Source organism: Podarcis bocagei (assembly GCF_964188305.1).
Source record: "Podarcis bocagei genome assembly, chromosome: 1".
Classification (NCBI taxonomy): domain Eukaryota; kingdom Metazoa; phylum Chordata; class Lepidosauria; order Squamata; family Lacertidae; genus Podarcis; species Podarcis bocagei.
In genome coordinates this window covers 131,168,998-131,194,702 of record NC_138125.1, presented here as the reverse complement: position 1 = coordinate 131,194,702, position 25,705 = coordinate 131,168,998, and the positions used below count along the sequence as shown (strand labels likewise).

The window sequence follows — 25,705 nt, the reverse complement described above, 5'->3', positions numbered from 1 at the left end:
GCTCGCCTGGCTCGGGAGGGAAGCAGCGGCTTGGGGTTCTCTGCCGTGGGAGAGAGAGAACGAGAGATAGCCAGATAGCCAGCCAGTGCATTCTATAGGGCAGTGATAATAATAATAATAGTAATAATAATAATAATAATTTTTATTTATACCCCGCCTTCCCCAGCCAAGGCTGGGCTCAGGGCGGCTAACAAGCAATAATAAAAACAAGTTGAATGAATACAACTTAAAAACAAGATTAAAACACAACATTAAAATATAGAAACATTAAAATATTAAAATGCAGCCTTATCACAGGAGGAGAAAGGAAAAAGAAAAAAGAAAGAGGGGGAGGGAATCAAATTGACTCCAAGCCAAAGGCCAGGTGGAACAACTCTGTCTTACAGGCCCTGCGGAAAGAAATCAGATCCTGCAGGGCCCTGGTCTCATGAGGCAGAGTGTTCCACCAGGCCGGAGCCAGAGCTGAAAAGGCCCTGGCGCTGGTTGAGGCTAATCTAACTTCTTTAGGGCCCGGGACCACTAGGGTGTTGCTATTTATGGACCTTGAGGCTCTCCGTGGGGCATACCGGGAGATGGTGTAGTTTTGGGACTTCATCTCCCATCATCCCTAGCTAACAGGACCAGTGGTCAGGGATGACAGGAACTGTAGTCCCATAACAGCTGGAGGGCCTAGTTTGGCCATCACTGCTATAGGGCGGAATCTACACTGGTCTGTCATAACGTTAAAAAATGGGTTCTAAAAAAGTGACACCAGAGGGCACCGCAGAGCAGCAATCCATCGGCAATGGGAAATGGCACTGAGAGTTATTTAACTTTTTAAAATAGCCTTTTTACATATTAGTGTAGACTCAGCCTAAATAAAGGGGATACAAGTCTAGGAATCATTTGCTGGTCTACCATGGGAATCTGCCAGGAATCCTGAAACACCCTTAATATTTACAAGTTCGGTTTTGCAAATGTCGGCTCTCATTTGCTTCGGGTTTGGGATGTAACTCTGAACGGCCTACACTAGGACCGTTAGTACCACATTCTGATGCAAAGGCAAATTGGACAAGTTTGAATGAAGGTTTGAATTGGCAACATCACTTTTGACTGTAAGAATGCAAACTCCGGGGGTGGGGAGGCAATGGAGTTTAAAAATGTAAATTTTTGTGTGCTGATGTGCATCTATAAAACAATAAAGAATATCTACGTATCTGAAGGAATGGATGCAGGGAGGGAGGCTGGGTGTTGGAAGAAAGGCAGGGAGGGAGGCTGGGGGAGGAAATGCAGGGAGGGAGGCTGGGTGTTGGAAGAAATGCAGGGAGGGAGGCTGGGGGAGGAAATGCAGGGAGGGAGGCTGGGTGTTGGAGGAAATGCAGGGAGGGAGGCTGAGTGTTGGAGGAAATGCAGGGAGGGAGGCTGGGTGTTGGAGGAAATGCAGGGAGGGAGGCTGGGTGTTGGAGGAAATGCAGGGAGGGAGGCTGAGTGTTGGAGGAAATGCAGGGAGGGAGGCTGGGTGTTGGAGGAAATGCAGGGAGGGAGGCTGGGTGTTGGAGGAAATGCAGGGAGGGAGGCTGGGTGTTGGAAGAAATGCAGGGAGGGAGGCTGGGTGTTGGAGGAAATGCAGGGAGGGAGGCTGGGTGTTGGAGGAAATGCAGGGAGGGAGGCTGGGTGTTGGAGGAAATGCAGGGAGGGAGGCTGGGTGTTGGAGGAAATGCAGGGAGGGAGGCTGGGTGTTGGAGGAAATGAAGTGAGGGAGGCTGGGTGTTGGAGGAAATGCAGGGAGGGAGGCTGGGTGTTGGAGGAAATGCAAGGAGGGAGGCTGCGTGTTGGAGGAAATGCAGGGAGGGAGGCTGCGTGTTGGAAGAGATGCAGGGAGTTTTGTAGGACGCTGAGGACACGCTGCAGGCGAGTTGGCCCTGCTACATTTGGAGAGGGGTGTGTGTGTTTCATGCTCATTCTTCTACCCCCGATGGTGGGCATCTTCCCCCTCCCTCACTAACCGCATCTCTGCCATCCTCTTCTGCTGCTCCTGTTCCATTTCTTCTTTCATCCTCTCCATGCGCTCCTGCTCTTCCTGCTCCTTCCGCTTCCGCTCCTCCTGCTCCCTCCGTTTTCTCTCCACCGCAAGCCGCCTCTTCTCTGCCCTCTCGGCTATCATTTGCTCTCGCGAGAGTTTCTCCTCCTGCTTGTTCCGAGGCGGGTCCAGTGGCTGGGAGCGCAAAAGGGGGGGGAGGGGAGAGAGTGTGCTGTTGTGCTTAGATTCTGCTCAAGGGTTTCCCTGGAGGTATCTGGTTGGCCACTAGTGAAGGAATGGGTTTCTGTGCAGTGAGTTTGAAACTGACCCCAAACCCCCATTTTCCTTCTCCAAGGGAGCATTTCTAAAATGCATTAACTTGAGCTTTTCAAGCTCAGGAAGCTTGAGCTTGAGTCAATGTATAAACAGAAAGCTAGCTGTATAAACAAGTGCTCAAAGCCCTCTCCCTTATCAATCCGTGACAGCAATGGATGGCATTGGCTGTTCCAGTGGAGCAGGGATGGCACGTCTGGATCTTATCTTACATCCTGACCACACTCTGACACACAGACCTAGTCTGGGAACAGTGCCAGGAGAGTTGGTGACCTTCTTACCCCAAGGTAAGAGTGCCAGAACAGGAATACCCTTATATGGTCAAGGGTACAGGAAGAGGAACACCCTTTTATGGTTAAGAGTACTGGAGCAGGAACATCTGTGGTGTCAACCTGCGTGTATAAGCTGACGTGGCTGGATTCCTGGGGAAGGGGGGAGAGGGTGCCTGGAGGGATATATAGAATCATAGAATCATAGAGTTGGAAGAGACCACAAGGGCCATCGAGTCCAACCCCCTGCCAAGCAGGAAACACCATCAGAGCACTCCTGACATATGGTTGTCAAGCCTCTGCTTAAAGACCTCCAAAGAAGGAGACTCCACCACACTCCTTGGCAGCAAATTCCACTGTCAAACAGCTGTTACTGTCAGGAAGTTCTTCCTAACGTTTAGGTGGAATCTTCTTTCTTGTAGTTTGGATCCATTGCTCCGTGTCCGCTTCTCTGGAGCAGCAGAAAACAACCTTTCTCCCTCCTCTATATGTACTCTATATATACTGCATGAAATTTCTTTCTCTTTGGACTTGCTGTGAACTGACCACGCAAGTGCCTTCTGCTATCCGGAGAGCAGAATAAACTCTTTCTCTGAATCAACCTCGGTGTCATTTGACTTCCTTTCTCCCTCCCGGGAGCAACGCAGACCCCACCAGTTGGTAAAGTCTAAGAAGGCTATACTAGCAGAACAGGATGCTGAACGAAATGGGCCTTGGGCCCGATCCAGAAGGGCTCTTTTGACACCGTTAACCATGTGGAGTTTGCCTTTGCTGTGACTCAGGATGCTTCCACACAGCAGTTTATGGTGAACTCAGCGCACATTGCGTGGTCTGCATCCGAATGCCATCCCATATTCCCACCCCATATTCCCTTTAATCGGGATCTATCATTTCTGCAGGAAAACTGATATGTAAAAAAACCAACCCAGACCCAAACCAGAAATGAAAACATGGAAACAGTAAATCTAGATTAAATTGTGAAGGGGTGGGCATTTTGATGTGAACGGCATCCTGTGAATATTGAAAAAAAAAAAACCCCTTGCGTTCCTGGAGTCCGACGTGGGGCAGAAGATTCCTCGAGGCCTAACTGAACACATTCCAATAAATGCATAGCAACCTTGGCCAGTGGGTTTTTAAAAAAAGTAATACCGAAAGGGAGATTTATAATGTCTGGAGGGAAGGCACATTGCCCTTCCAGCCACAGTCCTCAGCGTACTCCTGCTCACCGGTGGAAATTATTCTTATAAAAACAGCTTCAGGGCAGCAACTTTCATCTTAAGGGAATTGCCCTGCAAGGGATGGGGGTGGGATTTGGATAGGAATTGCAACTGGGGAGGGAAGAGCTAAACCTCCCCCCACACACATTGTGGTCCCAGTGAAAATCACCACCCTTTCAAGTATCAGCTTTAAGAATCACCTACATCTAAACCACAGAGCCTTGGACTCGGCGGTTCAAATCCCCACGACGGGGTGAGCTCCCGTTGCTCGGTCCCTGCTCCTGCCAACCTAGCAGTTCGAAAGCACACCAGTGCAAGCAGATAAATAGGTACCGCTCCGGCAGGAAGGTAAATGGCGTTTCCGTGCGCTGCTCTGGTTCGCCAGAAGCAGCTTAGTCATGCTGGCTACATGACCCAGAAGCTGTACGCCAGTTCCCTCGGCCAATAAAGCGAGATGAGCGCTGCAACCCCAGAGTCATCCGCGACTAGACCTAATGGTCAGGGGTCCCTTTACCTTTACCTTTACATCCACATTGGAAGCACTTGCATGCATTTAATGCAACGTGTTGTTGGTCCTCAGGTATAACTTGCATTCCTAGCTTTTTAGATCCAGCCGCATGGGTGATTCTTATCCAAGAGCACCTCTCGCACAGCTGCGAGAAAGCTTACAAGTGGCAAGAACTTGTGTGTTGGCCTGGCTGCATGGGCCTCCTTGGTTGCGTGGGTCTGACACCTCCCTTCCTAAATGGTTCAAGAATGAACCTAGAAAGCAGCTCTTCAGGAAAATGACGTTGTTTACCTCTGGAGGGTCACTGCTCAGAGCTGTGTCAGTCTGGGAGCCATCTGCAGGGGCAACAGCAGCCGTCTCATCAGCAGGAACGGCATGAGGTCCAGAAGGATGGAGAAGATCTTCAGCAGAAGGTTCTTCACCTTTTTCAAGTGGCAAGAGGGGTTCTTCCCTGAGAGGGCTGGAAGGAGGAGGGCTCTGATCCGAAAAGCCTCCCTTTTCCTCTTCGTCTCCTCCTTCTCCTTCTAGAAGAGAACTGATCTGCTCTATTTCAACAGCAACATCCCCTTTTTCTTCATCATGGTTTGGGTCCACGGCAGCCTCTGATCTTTTGACACCTGCCGACTTCTCTTTGGAATAAGGAACTGTTTTCCCAACAGCCTTCTTCTGTTTTGGTTTCCCTGCAAAGAGACAAATACACACACATACAACAATGACACAGGAGCTGTGGCTGAGATTATCTCGTGAAATTATTGCACAAGGTTTTCTGGGCATGCCAAATATTTTTTTTTAATGCCCTGGCCAAACTATGTGTTATACAAATACAGTCGTACCTTGGAAGTCGAACGGAATCCGGTATGACTGTATTTGTATAATATATAGTTTGGCCCTAGCGTTTTTGAAAAATCCGTTCGACTTCCAAAACGTTCAGAAACCAAAGCGTGGCTTCTGATTGGCTGCAAGAAGCTCCTGCAGCCAATCAGAAGCCGCGTAAGCCACATCAGATGTTCAGGTTCCAAAGAATGTTTGTGAAATATACTCGGAGTCGAGAGTGGATTTTATGCTCTTTATTCAACTCATAGTGGTGAGGAGGAATGGAAGTTCCCCCACAATAGCTGCTTTATATACATTATTTATACAATGGGTCCCACGTGATTGGCTAATTCCGGGATTCACCTGTAGGCCAATCAAGTTGCGGATTCACTTCCACCTGGAGCTGGACTGGGTGGCTCCTGTGGACTAATCAGACTGCTGCATTCTGGATTGTATTGTTCTAGGACCAATCAAACTGCTGCATTCTGGATCGTATTGTTTTAGGACCAATCAGACTGCTGCATTCTGAATCCTATTCAACTCAGTACATAAGAACTAAGAAATGCAAACAGCCAGAAGTAAGTCCCACTGTTTTCCGTGAGGCTTCCTCACTAGAGAGTGAATCAGTGTGTATTTACATGAGTAGAATGTGTGCTTTTATTTAAAATGCATCTCTGGGTTATTTGTGGGTCATAGGAATTTGTTCATTTTTTAAATAAAAAAAATAGTCCGCCCCCCCCACATGGTCTGAGGGACAGTGGATTGGCCCCCTGCTGGAAAAGTTTGCTGACCCCTGGCTGAATCCCTCACACAGGAACAACATCCAGTTTTTAAATGGCCTTTTCCTTTACCTACAACAAAATCTGTCTGTTTATCTTTCTTGAGCGTCTTCTTCTGCACTTTCAATACAGTTCCAGTTCTCATCGATTCAGGTTTCTTCTGCCCTGTCTTCGCTTTGTCCTCAACAACACCTGCAGCCTGCTAGTAAAGAAAGGAAAAGGGTGTAGAGTACAGGGTGGGATAAAAGACAGAAATTTAGTGCTTAACCAAATACAGGTTAGCATAGCACATTTTTGTTTGGGTGGAAATTTTAAAATTTGATTGTTAAGAGTTCTTCTTTTGTTTTCTTCTTTGGCCATCACTCATAGCCAATTAAGATGGTCTTCCATGAAAAGGGCACACACCATGATTTGTGATACATTGCTAGGTCAAAAATTATGAAACCGGTATCACAATATGGATTTCAATGCGGTTTTGGGCAATATATCAACCCAGCCCTCACAGGCACTCTATTTGCTTCTCCTCCCCCCACAAAATAGGGACGGGGAGCCTGTGCCCCCACAATCTTGTTGGACTTCATCTCCCATCTGCCCCAGCAGCATGGCCCAATGGTCAGTGATGATAGAATTTGTTGCCATAGGGACGCAGGTGGTGCTGTGGGTTAAACCACAGAGCCTAGGATTTGCCGGTCAGAAGGTTGGCGGTTCGAATCCCCGCGACGGGGTGAGCTCCCGTTGCTCGGTCCCTGCTCCTGCCAACCTAGCAGTTTGAAAGTACGTCAAAGTGCAAGTAGATAAACAGGTACCGCTCCAGCAGGAAGGTAAACGGTGTTTCCGTGCGCTGCTCTGATTTGCCAGAAGCGGCTTAGTCATGCTGGCCACATGACCCGGAAGCTGTCTGCGGATAAACGCTGGCTCCCTTGGCCTATAGAGCGAGATGAGCGCGCAACCCCAGAGTCGGTCACCACTGGACCTAATGGTCAGGGGTCCCTTTACCTTTACCTAACATCTGCAGGGCTTGCTATCCCTGCCTTAAGAGGTGGTCTAAGATGCTTCGGATTCTGAGGCAGAAAACCAACACCCTCCCATTACAGTAGTAAATATAATAATGAGCAAAATAATCAACCATTTGCTTCCCTTTAGTGGTACCCTAAAATGTCCATCTCACTTTGCCCTGTGGACCCAGATCAGTTTGCATAAAGATTTTTCCACAGTGGTTAACACTCACTGCTTTGGGATCAGTGGCCTTAGTTGGCGTTCTGGTTTTCTCTGGCAACGTTTTTTCGTCATCATCTTCTTCTACAAGATCTTTTTCAGATGAATGGGTGCCCATTCTTGCGCCCTTCTCAATTTCGGCACTGCGGTCAAGAATCTCCATGTTGGTGCTGGCCAAATCAGAGACCTCCTCCCTTTGAAAAAGCAGTATGAAATAATCAGATGGGAGAAACACATGGAAAGTTAACAGACACATTGTCAGAGGTCCCTCTACAGATGGTGAGCACTTTGCGGAAGGGATTCCAGAAATGTACCGTAGGTTTGAGGAATTAAAGTGGGTTAAAGCACTCTGTCCCGCTCATGACAAATCCGCTTTTATCAGAAAGACTTTTTGAAGTGGGGGAAATGCAATAAAAAGTGGAATAAACAAGCCAGTTATGGGATGATGTATATAACCTCTATGCAAGCAAATCAGGATGAGTGGCTCACTGCCGTATCCCCTCCCCACCAACAAATCAGAACAAATGCTCAATGAAAAGCAGGAATCGTGTGAGCTTCGTGCAAGCAAGTCAGGATGAATGCTTGGTAAGCAGGGGATCTTTTCCTATGGAAAGAAGAAACTGCAATAAGAAAATGGAAACTTTAGATGCTACCTACCTACCTGCAAGGGACGCGGGTAGCACTGTGGGTTAAACCACAGAGCCTAGGACTTGCCTATCAGAAGGTCGGCAGTTCGAATCCCTGCAACAGGGTGAGCTCCCATTGCTCGGTCCCTGCTCCTGCCAACCTAGCAGTTTGAAAGCACGTCAAAGTGCAAGTAGATAAATAGGTACCGCTCCGGCGGGAAGGTAAACGGCGTTTCCGTGCGCTGCTCTGGTTCACCAGAAGCGGCTTAGTCATGCTGGCCACATGACCCGGAAGCTGTACGCCGGCTTCCTTGGCCAATAAAGCGAGATGAGCGCCGCAACCCCAGAGTCGGCCACGACTGGACCTAATGGTCAGGGGCCCCTTTACCTTTACCTACCTGCAAAGTGCGAGGGAGACAGCGAAAGATACAGGAAATTGAATGCAGATTTCCAAAAAATAGCAAGGAGAGACAAGAGGGCCTTCTTAAACGAGCAATGCAAAGAAACAGAGGAAAACAACAGAATGGGAAAAACCAGAGATCTGTTCAAGAAAATTGGAGATATGAAAGGAACATTTCGTACAAAGATTACCATAATAAAGGACAAAAGTGGAAAGGACCTAACAGAAGCAGAAGAAGAAGACATCAAGAAGAGGTGGCAAGAATACACAGAGGAATTATACCAGAAAGAAATGGATGCCTCGTATACCCCAGGTAGTGTGGTTGCTGACCTTGAGCCAGACATCCTGGAGAGTGAAGTCAAATGGGCCTTAGAAAGCACTGCTAATAACAAGGCCAGTGGAAGTGATGGTATTCCAGCTGAACTACTTAAAACTTTAAACGATGATGCTGTTAAGGTGCTACATTCAATATGCAGCAAGTTTGGAAAACTCAGCAGTGGCCAGAGGATTGGAGAAGATCAGTCTACATCCCAATCCCAAAGAAGGGCAGTGCCAAAGAATGCTCCAACTCCCGCCCAATTGCGCTCATTTCACACGCTAGCAAGGTTAGGCTTAAAATTCTACAAGGCAGGCTTAAGCAGTGTGTGGACCGAGAACTCCCAGAAGTGCAAGCTGGATTTCGAAGGGGCAGAGGAACCAGAGACCAAATTGCAAACATGCGCTGGATTATGGAGAAAGCTAGAGAATTCCAGAAAAACATCTACTTCTGCTTCATTGACTACACAAAAGCATTTGACTGTGTCGACCACAGCAAACTATGGCATGTTCTTAAAGAAATGGGAGTGCCTGATCACCTCATCTGTCTCCTGAGAAATCTCTATGTGGGACAAGAAGCTACAATTAGAACCGGATATGGAATAACTGATTGGTTCAAAATTTGGGAAAGGAGTACGACCAGGCTGTATATTGTCAGCCTGCTTATTTAACTTATATGCAGAATTCATCATGCGAAAGGCTGGGCTGGATGAATCCCAAGCTGGAATTAAGATCTCCGGAAGAAATATCAACAACCTCAGATATGCAGATGACACAACCTTGATGGCAGAAAGTGAGGAGGAATTAAAGAACCTTTTATTGAGGGTGAAAGAGGAGAGCGCAAAATATGGTCTGAAGCTCAACATCAAAAAAACGAAGATCATGGCCACTGGTCCCATCACTTCCTGGCAAATAGAAGGGGAAGAAATGGAGGCAGTGAGAGATTTTACTTTCTTGGGCTCCATGATCACTGCAGATGGTGACAGAAGTCATGAAATTAAAAGACGCCTGCTTCTTGGGAGAAAAGCATTGACAAACCTAGACAGCATCTTAAAAAGCAGAGACATCACCTTGCCAACAAAGGTCCGTATAGTTAAAGCTATGGTTTTCGCAGTAGTGATGTATGGAAGTGAGAGCTGGACCATAAAGAAGGCTGGTTGCCGACGAATTGATGCTTTTGAATTATGGTGCTGGAGGAGACTCTTGAGAGTCCCATGGACTGCAAGAAGATCAAACCTCTCCATTCTTAGGGAAATCAGCCCTGAGTGCTCACTGGAAGGACAGATCCTGAAGCTGAGGCTCCAATACTTTGGCCACCTCATGAGAAGAGAAGACTCCCTGGAAAAGACCCTGATGTTGAGGAAGATGGAGGGCGCAAGGAGAAGGGGATGGCAGAGGACGAGGTGGTTGGACAGTGTTCTCGAAGTTACCAGCATGAGTTTGACCAAATTGCGGGAGGCAGTGGAAGACAGGAGTGCCTGGCGTGCTCTGGTCCATGGGGTCACGAAGAGTCGGACACGACTAAACGACTAAACAACAACAACAACCTGCTGCCCCCGAAACAGCCCACATTAAGTTTGTTTTTATTTGCTTGCAAGCTATGAAACCCCACGAGGCACAACTCATGTAATTGTAATGGGCAGAGCTGCCTTTCTTTTCTTGTCCTCCTCACTACTGCAAAAAGGAAATAATATTCTCCTGTGCCTTTAATGGCAGTCCCAAGACTTTTCTCCATGGTTAATAATAAGAAGGATGCCCCTTTCATCTCAGCATCTCAAAAGCCTCATGGTGCACTCTGTTTCCCTGACAGTTGCCCATTGTGAAGCATCCCCAACCCCATCATGGTCCTAGCATCCACGCTGCCTTTCTATAGCCTTCCAGAATCCAGGTGCTATTTGGGAAATAGAGAGATTACAGCAGCTTGGGTCCAGAATACATAAGAGATCCATCTCTTTTGCCTGGAGGTTTACTAGAATTCAAGATTTACTTGTCACCCTTGCTTTGGGCCAAGACGATGCCATAACACAGGTCTTATTTTACTAATGAACCCGTCCAAGTAAGATACAAAAGGTTGACCCCACTTGGCTACTGTCTCGTTCAACAGAAAACTGAGCTTTGTTACAATCAAGGAAGGCTACAAACTTATTCAGAAGGAAATGTTTGTAATTTAGGCGACGTATTCCTCTTATGACCCATTCTTTTTTTGAAAATGAATTTTATTCGTATTTTCCACACAACAACAACAACAACACGAAAGATATCAAAAAATAACAATACACAACACACAAAAATCAACATTCCAAAACTAAAAAACACACAACAAAAACAAAACAAAAAAACCCAAATCCATATCTTACAAGTTAATATTATAAACACTAAAACAACAACAAGACATTGACTTCCACCAATCCCACAGCACCTCCTTTATCTCTCATTGTGTCTTCCTGTTTTCCTGTTTTCTTTATCATATCTATCCTAACATCTAGATGTAAATCCTTCTTTCATATCCTTTCACTTCACAAGGTTATTCCAGACTCAGCCAGATTTCTGCCCTCGAACCTTGACTTTTGAGGTATTCATTTAGGCACTCCCATTCTTTTTTTACTTCACTTTTTAAAGTACTTAACCCGAGGTACCACTGTATAATGTTAAGATTTAGACTTATTATGTTACTGTTAAGTCTGCTGCACTTGGATTTCTTATGGACAGCGCCTGTCCTGAATGTACAGTGGTACCTTGGGTTAAGAACTTAATTCGTTCCGGAGGTCCATTCTTAACCTGAAACTGTTCTTAACCTGAAGCACCACCATAGCCAATGGGGCCTCCTGCTGCTGCCGCGCCGCCACCACATGATTTCTGTCCTCATCCTGAAGCAAAGTTCTTAACCTGAGGTACTATTTCTGAGTTAGTGGAGTCTGTAACCTGAAGTGTCTGTAACCTGAAGCGTTTGTAACCCGAGGTACCACTGTATTGGATTTGTGACCATTACGCTCACGTGCCTTCAGTAGCAGTAAAGCTCTGCTGGATGAAATGCAATTGCCTCTGGTCTATTTTGGGGGGGAATCCCGCAACGTGTTTAAGTTTTTACTCTGCTAACTATACGTTGGAGTTCTGCTCTGGATCAATATTTAGTAGAATTCCATGAGAGACTCAGCCCTTGGAAACGCTAGCGGCCGTCCCATTTCATATACTTACCTATCTGATGCAGAAATCCTGGTGGGATGGGCAATGTGTGGTTCCAGGTGTGAGGGGCTAGCTGGCTGGGGCAAATTGTCCAGTTGTTTTTCTGTATCTGCAGTGGGGACAGAGCAAAAAAAAATGTATGTTACAAGTTAAGGTAGAACAGGCCTTGGCAACATACAAAGCAGAATATATAGACGACGGTCAATGTCTGTTCAGCCACCAGGGGGTGATAAAGCTCCATTGTCGTATTATTATTTTTGCAAATACAGTGGTACCTTGGTTTACAACCATAATCCGTTCTGGAGGTCCGTTTGTAAACCAAAACAGGTTGTAACCCAAAGCACACTTTTGCCAATGGGGCCTCCAAAATAAATTAGTTCATAATCAAAAAAAATAAAAATCAAAATAATGGGTTGTAATCCAAAAAAAAGGTTGCAAAACAAGGACACACACTTTCGGGTTTGATGTGTTTGTAATCCAAAATGTATGTGAAATGTTACCATTTGTTTCCTAGAATTTTGTTCATCTCATGAAACATGGGGTCATGAAGAGTCGGACATGACTAAACGACTAAACAACAACAACAACATGTTTGCATTGTGGTTTGCTGTGCTTCCAATGTGCTCCCACTGCTGGTTTCCGAAGCCACATTTCCTTTCACTCTTAATTTGCATAATGCCTTTCTATATTATGATACACAAGGCAGTCTGCAGCAAGAAAATATACAACAAAGAACACACACCATATAATAATCTGATGCAATACAAAAAGTCGTAATGAAACATAACTTTAGAACGGAACGACTTATATCAAATAAAGTCATATTCAATTATCTATTAGAACATTATAGTACACAATAAAATTAACTCTCAAAACACCAGCAAATAATAAACAGAAATTTACTCTTAACAATTGCGACAAATGATTACTAAACTACGTTCCATATAAATAAAGCGTGTTCTCACTAAAGGAGAGCACGTGTTGCGGATGGGTCGGACAAAGCACCCTGTAATAATTAGGCGGATTGGTTTAAGGGGCCTACTTTTGGCAGGAGTTGCTGTTGCTGGGGCAAATTTGATGTTGCAATTTGAGGGGTGGGATCAGAGGTTATTTAAGCAGGGTCCACAGCAGGCTACTTTCTCTTTCGCTGTGGACATCGGATCTCCCGCCCGCCCTCCCTTGTTGGGCTTGCGCCTTGACCTTGCTTTGCCTGTCATGGGGTTGTCCCCATTGGTGCGGGGGCCTGGTAGGAATTTTCCCAATTGGCTGATTAGTGTGTGCCTTTTGGGTTTTGCCTACTACTTAGCAAATCGTCACAACTTGTAAGGTTGGCGGTTAGGCATTGGTTTAAATTGGTTGGTGGAGGAATATGGATTGGCTGTGCCTGCCCCTCCAATGAGGTTGCTGCACGGGAATTCCGTTAAAGGAATTCAGGGGCTTACCATCCTTTCGTCCAAACCCCTGGAATCGGGTTTGGGCCGTGTAAGCCCCTAGGAGCATGCGGGGAGAAGCGGAGGGTCTGTGTCGCAGCTCCGCCTATCCCTGATCTTGTTCCTCCACACTGGCTTCCACTGGAATCCAGGAGCCAGTGCTGTCCCCAAGGCGGGGGGGGGGGGGGCAGCTAGTCGTAACCAATGCCTAAGCAACCACTCACAATTTGTATGCTGATAAAGTTGTGGCCAAAATTATGCCAAAAACCTTAAACAAAAATTATGTGTGATGTGTGAGTTATTGGGGTTAAGGGTGTTTTGGGGACCTCAGCACGCAACTGCCAGTCACAATGCATAAAATACCACAATACATACAAAAGGATCAAATTGAGAAACAATGATGCACAACTTTTAAAAAAATATATTCACATGGCATTAGCCGTAGTCCATATTGTTCCTGTAGTTTCTTGGTAAATACTTCCCCTACAAACCAGCTTCAATCAGATTAGAAAACCTGGTTTCAGAGGATGTTGTGATGCCGATAGAGGGGGCACTTGCTCCAAAAATTTGCAAGAAAATCCCACAGCAGTGCTAAGAGCCAAGTACCACCACTCTGATTTATGCTGGCTTTTCTTTTAGATTTAAGCAAACACCAAGAATGATATTTCCAGGCCATCTGTTTCTTACTGGTCCCTTCTTTCCCCCCATCCACCAAGTACCACATGCAGAAAAAGCTATGCAAAAGTACATATGGGAGTTCTGCACATCACAACCCATCATCATCACCATCATTATTTACTGAATTTATATACCGCCCTATATACCCGGAGAAGGGATGTGGGTGGCGCTGTGGGTTAAACCACAGAGCTTAGGACTTCCTGATCAGAAGGTCGGCGGTTCGAATCCCCACGACGGGGTGAGCTCCCATTGCTCGGCCCCTGCTTTTGCCAACCTAGCAGTTCGAAAGCACATCAAAGTGCAAGTAGATAAATAGGTACCACTCTGGCGGGAAGGTAAACGGCGTTTCCGTGCGCTGCTCTGGTTCGCCAGTCATACTGGCCACATGACCTGGAAGCTGTACGCCGGCTCCCTCGGCCAGTAAAGCGAGATGAGCGCCGCAACCCCAGAGTCGGTCATGACTGGACCTAATGGTCAGGGGTCCCTTTACCTTTACCTATATGGCTGGTGAGCATTGTCTGAAATGGATCAGGCCCCCAAGCTGGAGCTTCCCTGCTCTTCCATTCCAGTTATTTGGGGGAAACTGAGTAGACATGTATAGAATTGCGCTGCGAGATATTGGTTATGAGTTTTAAATGTAACAGGGAAAATAAGAAATGTATACTAAGAGATTAGATTGGAAAATTTTCAGACAGGACTGATGGAAGTCAAAACAATTGAATACGATGTAAAAATATGTTTAACTACTGTTGAAAATTGTATGTTACAAAAAACTAATAAAAATTTATATACCGTATTTTTCGCTCTATAACACGCACCCCACCATAGCACGCACATAGTTTTTAGAGGAGGAAAATCCGTAGGCATGCCACCCGTAGGCATTTCCTCCATAACACGCACAGACATTTCCCCTTACTTTCTAGGAGGAAAAAAGTGAGTGTTATGGTGCAAAAAATACGGTATACAAAAAAAGAAACAGCCTTCCTAACGCTTGGTCTCGTCCACTCAGTCTGCCAGAGCCCGTCTTTGCATGCAGGAGACGTCCCTAACTCACTGAAGGCATATTCTCCAACCTTTATCCAGTGAACATAAGGACATCCGAAGGAACAGCGAGACATTCTGGGATCAAATCAGAAACTTGCTTCTGTAAACCTGGGTCTGTCCCGGGGACACAGGGACGCTTGGAGCTTCTGTGAAGGTTTGATACCCATTGGCTACCATCACTTGGTTTAGCTGACCAGCTGATGGTGTTTCCTGGTGTGTGGCCATTCTCAGCTTCTAGGACCACAGGTGAGAGCTTAATGCAGGGCAAAGGTGGACAAACCACCCCAGAAGGAGCACAACGTGTCTCCCATCAGAGCTACTGCCCCACCCCTAACACCCTATAGACCCCTAAATAAGTTATAGATATATGGTCTGGGGCAGGCTGGGCCAAAAGAGGGCTTGCAGGCACCATCAGCCAACTGCTGGTAGCACCTGCAAAGGCACCCAGCAAACCACTTGGCCAGCATGCACAAAGCAGTACAGTGGTACCTTGGGTTAAGTACTTAATTCGTTCCGGAGGTCCGTACTTAACCTGAAACTGTTCTTAACCTGAAGCACCACTTTAGTTAATGGGGCCTCCTGCTGCCGCCGATTTCTGTTCTCATCCTGAAGCAAAGTTCTTAACCTGAAGCGCTATTTCTGGGTGAGCGGAGTCTGTAACCTGAAGCGTATGTAACCTGAGGTACCACTGTACATCAAAACAGGTCACCTGATGCCATTGCGACATCTGGAGGTTGACAGGTGGGCAGGTCTAGTTCCCCACCCCTTGGTGCACAAGATTGCAGCTTCTCCCTTTCATACCTCCTAGGTGCGTGTGGTCTTCAAAGAGATCATCATTATTATTTGTAAAAACAAACAGCTCTTCCAAAGACAAGCAAGTGCCAAGGAAAACAACACACTGTTTAGGGATCGGCAGGTGTTGGCTGGGTTGGTGAGGAAATACTTTTAAGTGACATATACATGTCATTTATATTATTGGCCTTAAAGACAATGGTGCTCTGGAGTTAGGTAAAGGTAAAGGGACCCCTGACCACTAGGTTCAGTCGTAACCGACTCTGGGGTTGGGGCGCTCATCTCGCTTTACTGACCGAGGGAGCCGGCGTACAGCTTCCGGGTCATGTGGCCAGCATGACTAAGCTGCCTCTGGCGAACCAGAGCAGTGCACGGAAACGCCGTTTACCTTCCTGCCGGAGCGGTACTTGTTTACTACTTGCACTTTGATGTACTTTTGAACTGCTAGGTTGGCAGGAGCAGGGACTGAGCAATGGGAGCTCACCCCGTCGCAGGGATTCAAACCGCCGACCTTCTGATCAGCAAGTCCTAGGCTCTGTGGTTTAACCCACAGCTTATTCGGTGCAGACCAAATACTAAACTAATGACCTGAATCAGAACGTGACAGCTTCCTAGGTTTGCACAACTGGGCATTGTAACCTGAAGACCACCTTGCCGTTGGGTACGTGGCCAAGAAGGATTTAATAATAATAATAATAATAATAATAATAATAATAATAATAATAATAATTTATTTTTATCCCACCCATCTGGCTGGGTTTCCCCAGCCACTCTGGGCGGCTTCCAACAAAATATTATAATATAGTGGTCTGTTAAACATTAAAAGCTTCCCTGAACAGGGTTGCCCTGCAGGTGTCTTCTAAAAGTCTGGTAGTTGTTCTTCTCTTTGACATCTGGTGGGTGGGCATTGCACAGGGCGGGTGCCACTACCGAGAAGGCCCTCTGCCTGGTTCCCTGTAACTTGGCTTCTTGCAGTGAGAGAACCGCCAGAAGGCCCTTGGCGCTGGACCTCAGCGTCCAGGCAGAACGATGGGGGTGGACACGCTCCTTCAGGCTTTAAAGATCAGCACCAACACTTTGAATTGTGCTCGGAAATGTATTGGGAGCCAATGTGGATCTTTCAAGACTGGTGTTATGTGGTCTTGGTGGCCACTCCCAGTCACCAGTCTAGCTGCCACATTCTGGATTAGTTGTAGTTTCTGGGTCACCTTCAAAAGTAGCCTTACAAAGAGCGCATTGCAGTAGTCCAAGCCAGAGATAACTAAAGCATGCACCACTCTGGCGAGACATGGGCAGGTAGGGTACCAGATGGAGCTGGTAAACAGCTGCCCTGGACACAGAATTGACCTGTGCCTCCATGGACAGCTGTGAGTCCAAAGTGACTCCCAGGCTGTACACCTGGTCCTTCAGGACCAGGGTGTCCTCCACACCTGCCTGCCTCCTGTCCCCCCAAAACAGCACTTCTATCTTGTCAGGATTAAACCTCAATCTGTTAGCCACCATCCATCCTCCAACAGCCTCCAGACACTCACACAGGACCTTCACCGCCTTCACTGCTTCTGATTTGAAAGAGAGGTAAAGTTGGGTATCATCATTGCTTTGCTGTCTGCCCAGATATTGCAGGAATGCCCTGGATAGAAGCAAAGGAGCAAGGGTGGCGGTGAAGAAACTTGAGAATGGGAATGGGAGACGAGGTTGTGGGACTGTGCCAGGGGCGTATTTAGGTTTGATGAGGCCCTAAGCTACTGAAGGTAATGGGGGCCTTTCTATATCCAGCTGTCCTTTGTCAACAACAAATTGTCCCTGTTTTTTGTGTTGAATATATGCTATATGGTAATTTATGGAGCTAACAAAATATGTATTTTATCAAAGTAATTGTTGAACTGAAATACAATTAAGAAGAAGTATATTAATAGTGAATTTTTTTGGGGGGGGCCAAGAGAGTGGGACCCTAAGCTATAGCTTGTTTAGCTTATACGTAAAACTGGCACTAGGGACACGGGTGGCGCTGTGGGTTAAACCACAGAGCCTAGGACTTGCCAATCAGAAGGTTGGCGGTTCGAATCCCTGCGACAGGGTGAGCTCCCATTGCTCAGTCCCTGCTCCTGCCAACCTAGCAGTTTGAAAGCACGTCAAAGTGCAAGTAGATAAATATGGTAGGTACCGCTCTGGCAGGAAGGTAAACGGCGTTTCCGTGCGCTGCTCTGGTTCGTGCACGGGACTGAAACTGCCTTGGTCGCACTGGTTGATGATCTCCGGCGGGCTAGGGACGAAGGTGAGAGCTGTTTCCTAGTTCTGCTGGATCTCTCAGCGGCGTTTGATACCATCTACCATAACATCCTTCTGGACCGTCTTGAGGGGCTGGGAGCTGGGGGAACTGTCATACAGTGGTTCTGCTCCTTCCTCCTGGGCCGTGTTCAGAAAGTGGTGGTGGGGGATGAGTGTTCAGACCCCTGGGCTCTCACTTGTGGGGTGCCTCAGGGTTCTGTCCTCTCCCCCATGCTTTTCAACATCTACATGCAGCCGCTGGGAGAGATCATCAGGGGGTTTGGGCTGGGTGTTCATCAGTATGCAGATGATACCCAGCTCTACCTCTCTTTCAAATCAGAACCAGTGAAGGCGGTGACGGTCCTGTGTGAGTGTTTGGAGGCGGTTGGAGGATGGATGGCGGCTAACAGATTGAGATTGAATCCTGACAAGACAGAAGTACTGTTTCTGGGGGACAGGAGGTGGGCAGGTATGGAGGATTCCCTGGTCCTGAATGGGGTAACTGTGCCCCTGAAGGACCAGGTGTGCAGCCTGGGAGTCATTTTGGACTCACAGCTGTCCATGGAGGCACAGGTTAAATCCGTGTCCAGGGCAGCTGTGTACCAGCTCCATCTGGTACGTAGGCTGAGACCCTATCTGCCCGCGGACTGCCTCGCCAGAGTGGTGCATGCTCTGGTTATCTCCCGCTTGGACTACTGCAAAGTGCTCTACGTGGGGCTACCTTTGAAGGTGACCCGGAAACTGCAACTAATCCAGAATGCAGCAGCCAGACTGGTGACTGGGGGTGGCCGCCGAGACCATATAACACCGGTCTTGAAAGACCTACATTGGCTCCCAGTACGTTTCCGAGCACAATTCAAAGTGTTGGTGCTGACCTTTAAAGCCCTAAACGGCCTCAGTCCAGTATACCTGAAGGAGCGTCTCCACCCCCATCGTTCTACCTGGACACTGAGGTCCAGCACCGAGGGCCTTCTGGCGGTTCCCTCACTGCGAGAAGCCAAATTACAGGGAACCAGGCAGAGGGCCTTCTCAGTAGTGGCGCCCTCCCTGTGGAACGCCCTCCCACCAGATGTCAAAGAGAACAACAACTACCAGACTTTTAGAGGACATCTGAAGGCAGCCCTGTTTAGGGAAGCTTTTAATGTTTGATGTATCACAGTATTTTAATATTCTTTTGGAAGCCGCCCAGAGTGGCTGGGGAAACCCAGCCAGATGGGCGGGGTATAAATAATAAATTATTATTATTATTATTATTATTATTATTATTATTATTATTATTCGCCAGAAGCGGCTTAGTCATGCTGGCCACATGACCCGGAAGGTGTACGCCGGCTTCCTCGGCCAGTAAAGTGAGATGAGCGCCGCAACCCCAGAGTCGGTCACGACTGGACCTAATGGTCAGGGGTCCCTTTACCTTTACCTTATGTCCTGTTCAGGCGATAATGTCTGAGACAGTTATTCCAAAGCTGCGCAACTGAAACACAAACTGAGGGAGGTTCAGTTTGCAAATGCCATACTTTTACATGGCTGTTTCTCATGCCATGCTGGTCTGGCAATGTAGGAAAATGGGGAGATGCAGGTACGCCTTGTGCCAGTTTTGGTGTTGGGAAGTAACCATGTCCTGCCTTCCCTACCAGTTTCCTACATTCCTGGCAGAAGTGTGGAGGAGAATACATCTCATGCTAAAGAGGGGTGCTTCCAGATGATCTGTTTATTGAGCATCTGTCCTGATTTGGTATGCAAGGAGGCTAGATTACGACGATGACTTAATGAACATTCATTTTGACTTGTTTTCAGGGTAGACAACATCAAGTATCATCCCACACTATCCAGTCCATTTCCCTGCCACTTTCCTTATTGCAAAAAGTCTGATCTTTCAGAGAAGCATGTTTGTTGTGCAAGACTCCTCCTCCCCTAGGAACATTGACTATAACTGCACCACCTGAATTTGATGGGATATGACTGATTTCCTCCTATATAGCGGCAGTTTAGAAGCTTCTGAAGACCAGGTCTACCTGCAAGCAAGCTTTGTGCAAGCAAATCAGAATGGGGCGGGTGTGTGTGTAAAATTGGGTTGTCTGGTATTTGCCAATATGTGACTGAATCCTGCCTGAAAAAAGCAACAGTCAGAGCGGGATTGTAGTTTAACAATTAGCCTTGAGACGTCACACACCCTAGCACCAAAGCCTTCTATGAATGGCTACAAATAAGATCAAACTGAAGTCCTGAGAGCAGCTCAAGCTGCTGTCTACTCAGTGTCCAAAGTGCAAGTAATTGTATCGCTCACATTCATCCCACATCCTGTAAAAGATAATATTCCATCATCTGTGCCATGCATGTGCTGCCCATAAACAAATGCGTCTCTGCTACTGATTATCCCCAGGGAAGTTGGAGATGAGGCCCTCGTAAATCAAAGCAAGGAAGTTGGCCCCTTTATAACATCCTGATCCTTGGCTTTCCTTCACACTTCTCCTCACACATCTTCTCAGCATGGGGGGGACCTGTTTTGCCCACCCACTAAGTACCAAATCATAGCTAGCTACAGTTCTGTTTTTTTTGTGGCTGGGAGTGGGGGCAACTTATTACATTGGTCTGAAACTCAATTTGCACCCAAAGTACAACCTCGCAACACGCAGATTGTCACTGTTTTAAGGAAGAGTTGAACCGAGATGCGTTAGGTTTCATCTATCATGTTAGTGTTTTTTTTTCAGAAAAGCTTTTTCAGAAAAGCTAAGTCGATTTTCACACATTCTCTGTTTTGGAAATAGTGTGTCAAAAGGCAGAAGCCTGTCTGTGGCTTTAAGAAAGAAGGTAAAAAGGTAAAGGTAAAAGACCCCTGGGCGGTTAAGTCCAGTCAAAGGCGACTGTGGGGTTGCAGCATGCATCTCGCTTTCAGGCCAAGGGAGCTGGTGTTTGTCTGCAGACAGCTTTCTGGGTCATGTGGCCAGCAGGACTAAACCACTTCTGGCGCAACAGAACACTGTGATGGAAACCAGAGTGCACAGAAACGCCGTTTACCTTCCTGCCACAGCGGTACCTATTTATCTACTTGCACTGGTGTGCTTTCGAACTGCTTGGTTGGCAGGCGCTGGGACAAAGCAACAGGAGCTCACTCCGTCGCAGGGATTCGAACCACCAACCTTCTGATCGGCAAGCCCAAGCAGCTCAATGGTTTAGACCACAGCGCCACCGGCGCCCCTTTTAAGAAAGAAGACCTCCATTTGGGAAGGAGGCTATTCTGTGGTTTGCAGGGAAGTTTGTGGTTGGCAGCCAGCACTGGGGAGCTATAGCTCCCTATAGATACTTCTGGTCCAGCCTGGTTGGCTAAAAGCAGAGCTATTTTCCTAGAAAAAGAGTTGCCATGAACCTTCTTCTCTTGTAATGGCAATGGCGTCCACCTGAGAAGAAGAAGAGAAGAGTTTGGATATCCCGCTTTATCACTACCCGAAGTATCTCAAAGCGGCTAACATTCTCCTTTCCCTTCCTCCCCCACAACAAACACTCTGTGAGGTGAGTGGGGCTGAGAGGCTTCAGAGAAGTGTGACTAGCCCAAGGTCACCCAGCAGCTGCATGTGGAGGAGCGGAGACGCGAACCTGGTTCCCCAGATTACGAGTCCACCACTCTTAATCACTACACCACACTGGCTCTCAGTGAGAGATGCCGGAACTGAGTTCTGGCAAGTTCTGGCTGAAAAAATGCCCTGGTTAAAAGTCTACGCAATCTCAGCTACGTTGCCTTTGGGCCAAAATGGAGCAGGCGAAGGTCGTCCACAACATTAGAAAGACAGCAAGCTATGGGGCTTGCGTGAGTTTTAAACTTCTGCATCAATAGCACTAGAAAAGCCGGTTTAAGATCTGTGGGATTCGCTGTTTCTTTTGCTGAGCTTCTTCCTAAAGAAGAAGAAAAGGGAAAGGGGGGAAGAAGAGCTAACATAAAATGAGCTCTTTGGATACAACTCTGGAGGGAGTTTTCAGAACTGAAACTGTCGAGTTGTTACGGGCTTACTCACAAGGATTTCTGCGCCTGTGTGTACGGAGAGTTCAGAAGCAGAAATCAACTGGAAGATAAAACCCATGCTGTGCGGAAAGGTGTACTTTATGAACTTCCCTGGTGTGAGCAATGGAGAGCTGGGGGAGTTAAGCGGTTTAGCTAACAAATGCCGGAGAATCACAGATTAAGAGAAAGAAGCTCCCTTGGTACCCCCCCCCCCACAGCCCTGTTTTCTTTAGTGCGCAGGAGGAGAAATCTGCCACTGCTTCGCTATAGCCTGACGCATATTATACAGAGGTCTCGGTCCAATTACGCTGGAAATCAACGCCAATATACTTTAAGGTGTTGCCTCATATTATATAATATTATAAAATCCTACTAATCTTTTGCCACGTGCTTCAATATATTGCAGAAGTAGAACAACGTTTCTGTTTTGGTCAAAACATTAGATATCTCTATTGCCTAACTTGGGACACGGGTGGCGCTGCGGGTTAAACCACAGAGCCTAGGGCTTGCCGATCAGAAGGTCGGCGGTTCGAATCCCCGCGATGGGGTGAGCTCCCATTGCTCGGTCCCTGCTCCTGCCAACCTAGCAGTTCTAAAGCACATTAAAGTGCAAGTAGATAAATAGGTACCGCTCCAGCAGGAAGGTAAACGGCGTTTCCATGTGCTGCTCTGGTTCGCCAGAAGAGGCTTAGTCATACTGGCCACATGACCTGGAAGCTGTATGCCGGCTCCCTTGGCCAATAAAGCGAGATGAGCGCCGCAACCCCAGAGTCGGTCACGACTGGACCTAATGGTCAGGGGTCCATTTACCTTTACCTATAGCCTAACTTAAGAACAGGCAAAATAAGTTTGACTATACAGTTAAGCTTGATAACAATTTTGACAGACCCTCCAAGTGTCCCTATTTTCCAGGGACAGCCCCAAATTTACAGAAGCCGTCCCAGTTTCATGATTTGATCCGGGAATGCCCTGCTTTTCCTTAGGTAAAGGTAAAGGGACCCCTGACCATTAGGTCCAGTCGTGACTGACTCTGGGGTTGCGGCACTCAGCTCGCTTTACTGGCCGTGGGAGCCGGCGTACAGCTTCCGGGTCATGTGAGTAGCATGACTAAGCTGCTTCTGGCGAACCAGAGCAGTGCTAGGAAACGCCGTTTACCTTCCCGCTGGAGCGGTACCTATCTATCTACATGCACTTTGACGTGCTTTTGAACTGCTTGGTTGGCAGGAGCAGGGACCAAGCAACGGGAGCTCACCCCGTTGCGGGGATTCGAACCACTGACCTTCTGATCGGCAAGTCCTAGGCTCTGTGGTTTAACCCACAGTGCCACCCGCGTCCCTGCTTTTCCTTAGGACATCCCTATTTTCATCAGAGAAATGTTGGAGGGTATGGAGTCATGTGACTCTCCCCCCCTCCCCAAGCCAAGGAGATAAGTAACTATATTATACAACCTTTAGAAGATATCCGAACACAGCCCAGTATATGGAAGTTTTTTCATGTTTAATGTTTTATTATGTTTTTATCTATGTTGGAAACAACCCAGAGTGGCTGGGGCAACCATTCTTGTCCTCAACATGTGACTCTCCATCTAGATGAATTCCAGATCCTGCTGTTTATAGATACCGGTTTGAAAACCCTCCCATTGGCTGGATTATTTACACCTTTTCCTTGCCGCACATGCCGTCCGGGTGAAGGGACTTCCTAGGGGTTTCCCAGTTCTGGTTTCCCTGTATCAACTTGACATAGTTTTCAGCATTGCCTTAACCACAGGGAAAGCAGCAAAAATCTATACATAAGAGGCTCTTCCCTTGGCAGTTTATACCCCCTGCAAATCGCCTGGGCAAATCCATCCACGCCATTCCGTTCTTGGCCTGCTTAGCCTTTGATTCCCGATGTATGAGGCTGATCTGAGAATTGATTTGCTCTCTGGGCAACTCCTTTCATCTGCTTTGCACAGGTGCAAAAGCGGTATCAAAGAAGACCACACAGCCGTAAGGAACGGCGGCAAGGAAAGCAGAATCGAGCCCGTATTGGCCAGACTTCTCTCCCACCAACACCATGCCGAGGTTTGCTGGACTTTATTTCCCTTCAAATCGCACACCTCTTGTTGTTGCAAACGGCCTTGGGAGCTTTCAGTGAAGGGTGAGTAAGAACTCATTGGGAGTACAGTAGTGGGAAATGAAAGCCTACACTGGCAGGAATGCACATTAATTTTTTGTATATGTGAATATATCACACTAATAATAATAATAATAATAATAATTTTTATTTATATCCCGCCCTCCCCAGCTGAAGCCGGGCTCAGAGCGGCTAACATCAAAAGAACAGTGGTGCCCCGCAAGACGAATGCCTCGCAAGACGGAAAACTCGCTAGACGAAAGAGTTTTCCGTTTTGGAGGTGCTTTGCAAAACGAATCTCCTATGGGCTTGCTTCGCAAGACGAAAATGTCTTGCGAGTTCCTGCTGGTTTTTTCCCTTCCCCCCCCTTTTCTAAGCCGCTAAGCCGCTTATCAGCTGATCTGATCAGCAGATAAGCCGCTAAAAGCCGCTAAAAGCGCTAATAGCGCTAATCCGCTAATCCTTCAATGGGCTTGCTTCACAAGACGAAAAAACCGCTAGACGAAGAGAATCACAGAACGGATTCTTTTCGTCTTGCGAGGCACCACTGTATAACACATTAACATAAAATCAGACAATCAGTTAAAATACATCCTCAAATCAGATCAGAATAAAATCCAATCGGATGGCAACCCGCAGATGGGCCTGTGAGAAAAATTGGGAGGCCACTTTCATGCAAGTTCTTATGAAAGGGGAGAGGGAGTCAGACTGAACCCCGACCAAAGGCCTGGCAGAACAGCTCCGTCTTGCAGGCCCTGCGGAAAGATGTCAAGTCCCGCAGGGCCCTAGTCTTTTGTGACAGAGCGTTCCACCAGGTCGGAGCCACAGCCGAAAAAGCCCTGGCTCTGGTTGAGGCCAGCCTAACCTCTCTGTGGCCTGGGACCTTCAGGATGTTTTTGTTTGAAGACCGTAAGTTCCTCTGTGGGATGTCCAGAGAGGCTTCTAGGCACATCTAAAATGCCTCTTACGAAAATGCGCAGTGTCATGTTCCTACTAATTTCTGACTTGGCCCAGTATAGCTGAAGGAGCGTCTCTACCCCCATCGTTCAGCCTGGACACTGAGGTCCAGCTCCGAGGGCCTTCTGGCGCTTCCCTCACTGCGAGAAGTGAGGTTACAGGGAACCAGGCAGAGGGCCTTCTCGGTAGTGGCACCCGCCCTGTGGAACGCCCTCCCTTCAGATGTAAAGGAAATAAACGACTCTCTGACTTTTAGAAGACATCTGAAGGCAGCCCTGTTTAGGGAAGCTTTTAATGTTTGATGCTTTATTGTGTTTTTAATATTCTGTTGGGAGCTGCCCAGAGTAGCTGGGGAAACCCAGCCAGATGGGCGGGGTATAAATAAATTATTATTATTATTATTATTATTATTATTATTATTATTATTATTATTATTGTTGTTGTTGTTGTTGTTGTTGTTGTTGTTGTTGTTGTTGTTGTTGTTGTTACTACTACAGCCATTGAAAACTTGAATCTTAATTTCCCTGTTTTATACCTAGGGTTGGATGGGGTGTTAGAGAAGAGGTAGCATTTCTGGCAGGGGACACGCCATGTTCCTTCTACGGTAGTTTGTTCACCTTTGGTCCCCATGAGTCTGACCAAACTGCGGGAGGCAGTGGAAGACAGGAGTGCCTGGCGTGCTCTGGTCCATGGGGTCACGAAGAGTCGGACACGACTAAACGACTAAACAACAACACCATGGTCATCTTAAGTTGCAAATCCACAGC

At 47.2% G+C, this 25,705-nt stretch overlaps 1 protein-coding gene across 2 annotated transcripts in view; it reads right to left on the bottom strand.

Annotated features, from left to right (window-relative positions):
• The window catches only part of KIAA2012, an 81,518-nt gene that overhangs the window by 7,908 nt on the left and 47,905 nt on the right, over nucleotides 1–25,705 (bottom strand). Inside the window, exons 14-18 of one of the 2 annotated variants that reach the window (XM_081200398.1) lie at nucleotides 11,670–11,766; nucleotides 7,147–7,327; nucleotides 5,991–6,120; nucleotides 4,618–5,006; nucleotides 1,986–2,194 (exon numbers count right to left, since the gene is read on the bottom strand). In XM_081200398.1, coding sequence (XP_081056524.1) covers nucleotides 1,986–2,194; nucleotides 4,618–5,006; nucleotides 5,991–6,120; nucleotides 7,147–7,327; nucleotides 11,670–11,766 — 1,006 coding nt within the window. The remainder of the gene's footprint in view (nucleotides 1–1,985; nucleotides 2,195–4,617; nucleotides 5,007–5,990; nucleotides 6,121–7,146; nucleotides 7,328–11,669; nucleotides 11,767–25,705) is intronic. The other variant, XM_081200399.1, reaches the window with a different exon arrangement.